This window comes from Rhinolophus ferrumequinum, chromosome 11, assembly GCF_004115265.2.
Source record: "Rhinolophus ferrumequinum isolate MPI-CBG mRhiFer1 chromosome 11, mRhiFer1_v1.p, whole genome shotgun sequence".
Classification (NCBI taxonomy): Eukaryota; Metazoa; Chordata; class Mammalia; order Chiroptera; family Rhinolophidae; genus Rhinolophus; species Rhinolophus ferrumequinum.
Window position 1 is genome coordinate 46,644,188 of NC_046294.1, and position 10,017 is coordinate 46,654,204.

At 36.1% G+C, this 10,017-nt stretch overlaps 1 protein-coding gene across 1 annotated transcript; it reads right to left on the reverse strand.

The window, feature by feature from the left end:
- Positions 1 to 7,788: 7,788 nt before the first annotated feature.
- On the reverse strand, positions 7,789 to 8,736 carry LOC117031033 (olfactory receptor 51L1). The gene has a single exon (XM_033121318.1). It carries the CDS (start codon positions 8,734 to 8,736, stop codon positions 7,789 to 7,791), a length of 948 nt encoding a protein of 315 aa, XP_032977209.1.
- Between the last annotated feature and the right edge of the window lie 1,281 nt (positions 8,737 to 10,017).

A 10,017-nucleotide genomic window follows, 5' to 3' on the forward strand; every position in this document is an offset into this window, starting at 1 on the left:
TGTGCTGATGGAGGCACCTTCAGTCTAGGTGGAGAGACAAGAACATAGAACAATTAGGGTAAAAGTCAATGTTGCAAAAAGAAGCTCTGATACATGCTGCTCTGGTATTTATTGCTTTCAATCACTCCTCTGCTCATTATATGTAATTACCACCTCCATTTATTATTTTGCCAGTTGATTATTTCTTAATTGCACATTTATAGAGAACATATTTTTAAAAAGGAAATCTGGTAGTGCTAAAATATAGAGAAATATGTAAAACATGCCTTCAAATACACCAGTGAGTAGAGAGAGCTAAAATTAAAACAAAGTGTTAGTTTAATACAAGGTCATGTAAAACACAGAAAGAGGAAACTATGCTGATTCAGGGAGGTCAGGGAAGATTTATTGACGGTGATTCTTGGATTAGGTTCTTGAATGACAAGTATGAGTTAGATGGGAAAGGACTGTGTTGGACAATCTGTGCTGATTACCACCCACGTAAATGCAGAAAGGTATTAGTATTACAAGTGTAAGTGAATATAACTGAGCAAAGCTATATGGTAGGATGGCTTTTCAGATGTTTATTGAAGCTAAGACTGAATAGAAATGGACCAGAATTTCTGAAGGAAATCATGCATAAATATAAAGATAAATTTGGACTAAATCTTAGAAGATACAATATGTCATTTTTTAAAAAAAAGTAAACTATTTGACCAGATGTATATTATATCAGTGTCAAACTAGAACAAATGTTAAAAAAAAATGGTCTATATTTTGACAAAAGAAAAAGCAGGAAATCTTTTAGGAGGCCATGTAGTAATATCAACAACTAAAAAGCATTACAGTGAAATATAATTGTATAGGTGGTAAAGTATAAATAGATGCAAAAGTTTGTAAGGAGAAAAAAGTAAAATATTGGTCAATGATCATATGCTAAGAAAGAGAAAAAGAAACACAAGACAAGTTCAGTTATTTGGCAGAGTTTGGTGTCATTAATTGAAACAAAAATTCAGGAGGACATGCATGAAAAGTTGGTGAAACTAGGGGGTGAGATTAATTCATTTTGTGAGGATAAATTTGAGGCATGTGTGTTGAGGAGATCGTGGTATATTGAGTTCCACATAGGTTGTCAAAAGGGAAATTACTCCTACACAGAGAATTTGGAAGGATGCTTAATACAACAAGAAGAGAGATGAAAAAAATCTTAGAATAAAAATGAAAACAAAAACAAAAAAGAACACATGGCATGTTATAAGAAGAGTATAAGAGCTTTAGTGCTCAGGGATCAGTCACCCCATAGATAGAATGTGCTATAGGGAACATGAGGCATAGTTTACTGCAGACTAAGATAAGTCATTATAGTAGGAACCCTAGAGACTTCAATTAGTTAGCAAAATGATAGCCACCCAATTCCAGTTACTATGGGCACCAAACATCAATGAAATTTTTCACTTAGTATATTTCATGTCAAAGAATTTTCAAAATTCATATGGCCCCCAACCTATCTTGTTCTACTAATACAATTACATTTTATAGTTTCCTCTGAAAGACTTAAAATAATGAATCCCATAACCTCCTACAGGAGTCACAAGAAATTTTCCACTCTGACATAATTTTCCTCCCATTTTAGGAGCAAATACAATGAAGAGAGGAATTGCTTTACATAGTCTCATCCTGCGATTTACATACTATATTAATCATAGAATATTAGGCAATACTGGTCTTTATATACCTCCCTCACGTTCCTAGCTTTTTATATCACAAACTTCTCCTAATTGCCTTTAACATCACTGAACAATAACTGTCATTACTTTGATACTTGCACACAATTATTTTCTTCTTCCTTGATACCCTCCCTCAAATTTTTCAATACCTTCAGAGACTCCATCCTGCCCAGGTATACCAAAATTACCTTTTAGATCACCCTCACCTACTTCTTCATAGAAAAGTCTTTGACTTAGGGTATCCATAATCCATCTTCCCTAAATGAGTCTATTAGATATAGACACAAGCACCCTGCTCTCAGTGCCTACTTCTCTAGAGTCAGAGAAGGACTGATGACGACTGTCGTTCACTATTTCTATCATTTTGGACAGATTATTAAACTTCTCTGAGCATAAAAACTGGGAACTGCATTAACTTATGTAATATTTAAGAGATTCAAGAAAAAGTATCTAAGGTGCCCAGCACAGAATCTGAGACCTAGGAGACACTTTGGGCTTAAGTAAAGTGAAATCTTAATGGAGATGCTGAAGTAGCCACAATGTCAAGCATATCAGCCATGTACAAAAGTGATCTAAAGGCAGGTGTGACATGAAGTGCCCAAGTTATCACTTGTAAAGATTTTACTCCTCAGGACTTCTCTTGAGAATTAGTTTGCCTACTTCCGTTTTTGGCTCATAACATTGCCAAGTGGTTATGATATGCAAAAGAGTGAAATAAAGGAGGTACTCAAATCATCATTAATATCATCATCATCTTTGTTTTTAACATTATAACCTTTAGTTAACATCAGATAGCAATGTTTTAATAGAGCAGAGATTTCAGTGCATAAATTCCCATCACATGTAGTGTCTATACCTGAAGGTGAATTTATAATGGCATTCCATCCCTAAGCTCCTTTGAGTAGCCTTTGAGGGTGACAGTCTGGCTTCTTTTGGGGAATGGCAATCTGTACCTCCGACCTATCCCAAAATAGTAATTTCACATGGGCGATGGTCAGTCCTAACTTTTGACTTTCCCTTCTATTTCCTAGATTCTTCAAATAGGTACTAATTTCTTACCCTTTCTTCTCACCTCAGAAGCTTTCTTTCAGGCATACCTGAGCATTCAGGTGTAGACAGCTTGCTACAGGTTGGTCAGCCAGGCCTAGGGACTTCTTAACGTAGAGGGAGCCACTGAAGATGGGCATAAAAAACGGTGGCTCCTAAGTCAGATAGTTCTTCAAGAAAGCATGGATATCCTGAGTGAGGAGGCATCCATCTCCTTTAACAACTCCAGAGCCAAGATAGAATATTTTTGCATTCAGAGTCCTTGATTCTATCCAGCAAAGTCCTTTATCAGCACTGTACTTCTGTGCTTTAACTACTCTAAACTCAGTGCCCCCTCTTGATTAGTCCATTCCCTCAAGACCATTTTTGTTTTCTTAATGCAGCCTCCAGGGAGGAAAAGTGATGCCACTTCCATTGGAACTTTTTCTCTTTCTCAGGGAAAGGAGATGATCATGCCAAATTCTCAATCTGGGAGTCCAGATTTGGTAGCAACAAGGAAGTATCCCCGGGATCATCTGATGGAGAAAACTAATGGGGTTAGTCAGTCAGAATAATGTACAAGAAAAAAATCTGTGCTCTGAAAAACCAGAGACAGCAGTCACTAGCTGCTCAAAAATGTTCATTCTTTATACTGACTATGTCAGATTTTCCTAAAATGTACAATAGGCCATTATTCAAATATAATTAATGGCTAAACAAACAGAGTAAGCCTAGGTCCATTATGTTTTGGACAAACTTCACATTATAATACCATTGTGTGTGAACATCTATATCGCATGCCAATGTTTCAGAGAAATCCAGCATTGAGAAAAGCTATTAATATAGAATAAGCCAGAATTTTCCAGACATATTTTATCCAGACAGCATTTATTAACATCAGGAATTTGTGTTCGGCAGAACTCCATTTTGGAAGTGGAAGTTGAGGGATCTTCAATTTAAGGCAGTAATTCTCAAAAAGAAGAAAAATTTATTAACAGGATATTTGACAATGTCTGAGGGTATTTTCAGTTGTCACAATTGGGGAAATGTTACCATCTAGTTGTCAGATGCTAGGGAGGCTTCGAAACATCTTACAATGAGCAGAACAGGCCCTACAACAGAGAATTATCCAGTCTAAACATCATAGTGGCAAGGTTGAGAAACTCTGTTTTAAGCTGAGGGCTGGGGGATAAAACTAAACTAAAGTCAAAATTCTGTGTTATGTCTCAGGGTACTATGAAGGCAAAGAGCATAGACTCTAGAACCATGACAGTAAAGAGCATGAACTGTAGACCCAGAGGTCCTTGTCTTTGAATCCCAGTTCTGACACTTACAGACTATGCAACCTAGGGAGCCCTTTTGCCTGTTTCTTTATGTACACAATGAGTTCATAATAATTTTATCTGTCTCCTATTTTTTTAATATTCAATGAGTTAATATATGTATAGCACTTAGAACGTATTAAGTACTCAATAACAAATAATCAAAAATTGATTCACTGTCCCTTTGGTACTGATTTGTTATTAAATTAGTTGTTCCTAATATTCTGTCAGTCTACAAATTCTGTGGCCCTATATTTTATGCCCTGAGCTGAAACTGCTTTCAAAACCCCATCAAGTAATTTCAATGGGTCCATCAAATTCCATAGCCATTAAATAATTAAACCATAAGGCTAATTTCTTTGGATCTGATCTCATGAGTATCAAACAGCTTTTAGCCATGATTTGGATTGCCATTTATATTTATTTCCATAAAATAAACTCTAATTCCTCAGGAAGTATGCACTCAGTTTAGAAATGTTGTATTTAATATATTTAATATGTTCACATTCTAAAATATATATTGTATCAAATAAGTTTGGTTTTTGGAATTTTGCTCTCTTGGTATCTTACTAGTTAAGAAATATTAATAAGAAGATTTTTTTCTGAAAAGGTGAAATGATCCAGGGAAAATACGAATAAGAAAACTAGTTGGTAATCTGTCTGATGATATTTTCACACATTTAATTCAGTAAGACTTAGTTTAAATGATTAGTTGCTATATTCATTCTTTCCTCTCAAAGATTAATCATTAATTCCATATTTCCTGCTTTCCAAGATAACACCATTCTCCCAAACCTCATTAAATCTCATTATTTTTCACAGATCCTTACCATATAATACCATAGTCACAGTCATTTTCCTTTTAAATGAAATTGTATAGATTTTGTTGACTGAGCTAATGGGGAACAAGTAGGGCAATGTCTCATTTCAGAGCGAGTTTTCTTTACCAAAGAAAACTGTTCAAATGTATTTAACTGGAAGCGTTGATATATTTGTTTTATATTTTAATATCATCCAGACTTAAAATTTTCTTGTTATTAATTCATATTATAAGCAGAATTAGGATAATGTCTCTGTGGGGGGGGGTGGCAGTGGGGTGATGGTGGGAAGTCTGAAAAGCTCTCATTTTCTTAACATGGTATCTTCACAGAAACACGTTCATCATTGAGCCTGATTCATAGAGTTTACACGTGGGATGTGTGAAAGCTGACAACGGATACTGGCCTGGCTTAAGATGTGCAAGGTAATGCAAACTGGTTATTAAACCAGTGGGAAAGTATTTGAATTTTATCTTAATACTGAGCATTTCTTAACTCATCTTGTTAGTTGGAGTGTATTTTCTTTTCTGAATCAGTTTGTTTATTGAGACATAATGTAGGCAAAATATTCACTACCATGGGAAATAGGAATGATAACTCCTTTCCTCAAGGCATTTTATTTGGATGAGGTCAAGCCTTCGCTAAAATAAACTTGTGATAATACCTAAAGTCTGGCACCTAAAAAAAAAAAAGATGAAAAAAACAGGCAAGTAGAACAGAGAATAATTCATATGTGAGACATTTCAAACACTTTCACATATAGTGGAGACGAATGAGAGAAGAGAATAACACAGAACCGATATTTAAGATCCAATAGCCCAGAAATCTTCATCTGAGATTAGTGTTCTGCCGATTATCAGGAATTTATGTCTTTCTTGAAAACCTTATTTTGAAGTTTTGTAGAGGGAAAACCCCAGGCCCAGATAGCATCTTTAATGAATCATTTAAAACATATAACTAAGGAATAACAGAAACCCTATATGCACATTTCTAAAGAATACTTTAAAAGGGGTCACTTCTTCATGAATTTTATGAGGCAAGCACAATTTGTCTCCCATAACGAGATAACAACATCACAGCAGCTGAGGCTACAAGTCCTTCATTGAAGTGTGACCTGTGCAGAGCATGTCCATGTCCATTACAAGCCTCTTCAGAGTCATTTCTCTTTTTAGGTAGCAAGTCTGAAGTGTCTCCAGGAGATTGGAAAATATTACTAACACATGTTCTTTCTACACTTCGTTTTTCTTCATGCTAACTCCTTTTCCCGGAATACCTTACATTGCCCAGTGGTGTGCTGGTAAATGCTTAACAAGCAACTCTTGAGGAAAAAAAATTTACAGCCCTGGAATTTAGTGTGTACCAATTTCTGTTGTGTAAAAACTCCCATCATGACCAATTTCAAACTGCCAATGTGACATTACAGAACATGTCGTTGGAACGGGATATGCAAAATTGGCTTTCATAAGCCAATACAAGCAAGCTTCAGCACACAGAAAGTGTGAATTTCTTTCACACTTTGTTCAGCTGGTAAAAATGAATTTGGCTCACAAGGTGCAATTAAAGTGTCAACTACTCCAATTCCTAAATCCTCAAGTAAAATTGACGACTCTTTAATAACAATATTGTATTATTTCCCTATTTTAGTGATAGCATCTATTAATTTTACTAATCTTTATGCATATGTATCTCACCATTAAGCATTAATTTTTTAACATTAAGACCATGCATTCCATTTTGTACATATCCATTGTACTTAAAGCAGTAATAGCTACCACAGGCATTTCATGTTTCTCAGTATAGTTTCATTGGATGAGTAAAAAGGCAATAGGATTTACACTTACCACTATTTTATGAGTACTCATGACAGTTAGAAAAGACCAACCCCATAGTGATGTGTTAGGGTAGCAGTCATGACCCCATAATCAAAACGTTTGCAATACAGCTGAGCAGAAAGTAAATATGTGTGAAATAATAAAATATCACCAATAAAAAAGCACTGGTGTAAGTTAATGAATGAATGAAAAAGAAAACAAGTATTGGGTTATCTACAATAAAGAAACTGAGAGAGACAAAATGATATTAAAGCTCCACACAGACATATAGAAAAAGAAGAGAAAATAATTACTAAAAGATGAGGGTGGTTATTGTGCACAACTCCCAACCCACCCACAGATTAAGACATGAAATCCTGTGCTATAGTACTGAACAGGGAATCTAGACACTTACCCAGATGTTTAGACCTGCAATGTCAAGATTTCTTGAGCAGCTCTCAAGGTTCTGGCTCAGTATTTGCTGGTAAGTTGAAAGAACAGATAGATCTATGGTGGCCGTGGAAGAAAGAATATCACTGTCTAGTAATGAACTGAGGATTTAGTCCACAGCCAACAGCCACAGTCATAGTTCAAAGTCCTGCCAGGAACTCAAGTTCCAAACTCCCCAAGAAGTCAGAAATCTTTTCATAAAAAGTTATAACATTTTGACATGAGAAACAAAATATGGACAAATGTATTAGAAAAAGAGAGAGACAGATTGATTTCTGGGTTTTGATCATAAATATGAGAAATGATATAAACATAGTTACATATCATAAGCAAAGTTATTTCTATTACTGTCATTAATAATAATAATTTAACAATATTAGCAAATTTTACAGTTTTCCAAAACAATCTCTTGTACATACTTTGTCAGTTATAAATCTCATAATTATCTTGGGGATAGAAAAGTTTATACTTATCACAATTTGGTTATGAAAAGATTGAATCTCATAGGGTTCATGATTAACTGAGATCACATATCTAAGAAGTGAAAGAATTAGAAATTTAAGCAGATGATTAATCCCCAAATATTTCACTTCTCATCTACTCAAATGGCTGCCTCATGATTTTCTACTGGGAACACTGAAGGATAGCGGGTACTTTAAAGCCTCCTCCCTAGCCCAAACTTGTGAAGAATTCGTAGACGAATCTGTTTTGTCTTGATACTGTAGACAATAGGGTTAAGCACTGGGGGAAAGAGCAGGTAGATATCAGCCATGAGGATGTGGACTATGGGAGACAGATGCTTCCCAAAGCGATGGGCCACTGACACCCCAATAACTGGCACAAAGAAGATGAGCACCACGCAGATGTGGGATACACATGTGTTGAGTGATTTTAGCTGCTCTTCAGAAGATGCAATGCTCAGCACAGCATTCAGAATCAGGATATAAGAAAGAAGTATGAAGACTGAATCCATGCCCAGCGTGGCGATAACTACACAGAGTCCATAAACACTGCTGACTCTGGCATCTGAACAGGACAATTTCAGAATATCCTGGTGCAAACAGAAGGGATGGGAGAGGACATTGACATGACAGTAGTGATAGCGTCTCAGTAGCAAAGGTGTGGGCAGTACAACTCCCATGCTTCTTAACAAGCAAGCCAAGCCAATCTTGCCTGTTACGCTATTGGTGAGGATGGTGGTGTAGTGCAGTGGACGACAGATAGCAACAAAACGGTCAAAGGCCATGGCCAGCAGCACTGAGGATTCCAGGAATGTGAATGTATGGATGAAGAAGAGCTGGGTATAGCAAGCACTTGCCTGAATCTCCCGAGCATTCAACCATAACACAGAAAGTATAGTGGGAAGTGTAGACAAGGACATACCTAGGTCATTTAGTGCCAAAATGGAGAGGAAATAATACATGGGCTGGTGAAGTGAAGATTCAGTCCAAATGACAGAGAGAATGGTAATATTACCAATAAACGCTACCAAGAATACAAGGCAGAATATAACTGAGAGCCAAGAATGAGCGTACTCCAGTCCAGGAAAACCCTTCAGAATAAATACAGGCTCCATAGTATCACTGGTATTCCAGACCACCATGATGACCCTGGTAAACAGTGAGGAATAGTTTGTGTTATCCTTTTTTTATCTCTTGTGAGCATAAACAGTGCAATCAGAATACAATACATCTTTCTGCTAGCCACACAGGGGAAGAAAGGAGGTACTTTTATGGTTCTCATGTAAGAAGCATTTCACAGCAGTAAACAGAACCAAATTTTGGAACAAAAGAGTGTACCACACAAATCTGGTCATCTCTGACAAGAACTTTGATGAATTTACATTGAGGACACTAAAAAACTTAAGCAACAAAGAGTAAAGAATGAAATCTTTACTATGTATTATGAAAATGGACATAGAGAAAAGTCAGAGTAAATGTCTAGGGATTGGCATAATTTGCCCGTCAATACTTTTCTTGAATTAATAGTTTATTGTGTCTAGGCTATCTTTTAATTCATGATAACTGAATTGGCCCCAAGGATTCAACATAATTTTTCTTCATATTTATTTTTATTTAATAATTTACGAAGGTCTGACAATTAAGTTCGCGAACTTGTTGCAACATTGTTGCTAACCTTTGTTTCATATCAAAGGGATTATTCATTATGAATTTGTACCAACTGGACAAACAGTTAACCAAGTTTACTATTTGGAAGTGCTGAAAAGGCTGCATGAAAAAGGACCTGAACTTTTTGCCAACAATTCATGGCTCTTGCATCATGACAATGCACCGGCTCACATGGCACTGTCTATGAGGGCGTTTTTAGCCACTAAACAAAGAACTGTATTGGAACACCCTCCCTACTCACCTGATCTGGCCCCCAATGACTTCTTTCTTTACCCGAAGATAAAGGAAATATTGAAAGAAAGACATTTTGATGACACTCAGGACATCAAGGGTAATACAATGACACCACTGATGGTCATTTCAGAAAGATTTCCAAACTTGCTTTCAAGGGTAGACTAGGTGTTGGTGTCGGTGCATTGCTTCCCAAGGGGAGTGCTTCGAGGGTGACCATAGTGATATTCAGCAGTGAGGAATGTAGCACTTTTTCTAGGATGAGTTTGCAAGCTTAATTATCTGACTTTCATATAATATTTAAAAATTGAACATAGTTAATATTTTAATAATAAAAAGTAAACATTCCAGTATATGAAAAGAGGGCATGAAAAAGTTTTAAAAGTCCATAATGCAAGCCCACTTACTTAATTTTTGCTGTTTAGTATATCAACTCTTCCTTAACCTAAACTCCTGTTAGTAGGTTAAGGACATACACACACACACACACACACACACACACACACACACACACATATATATAC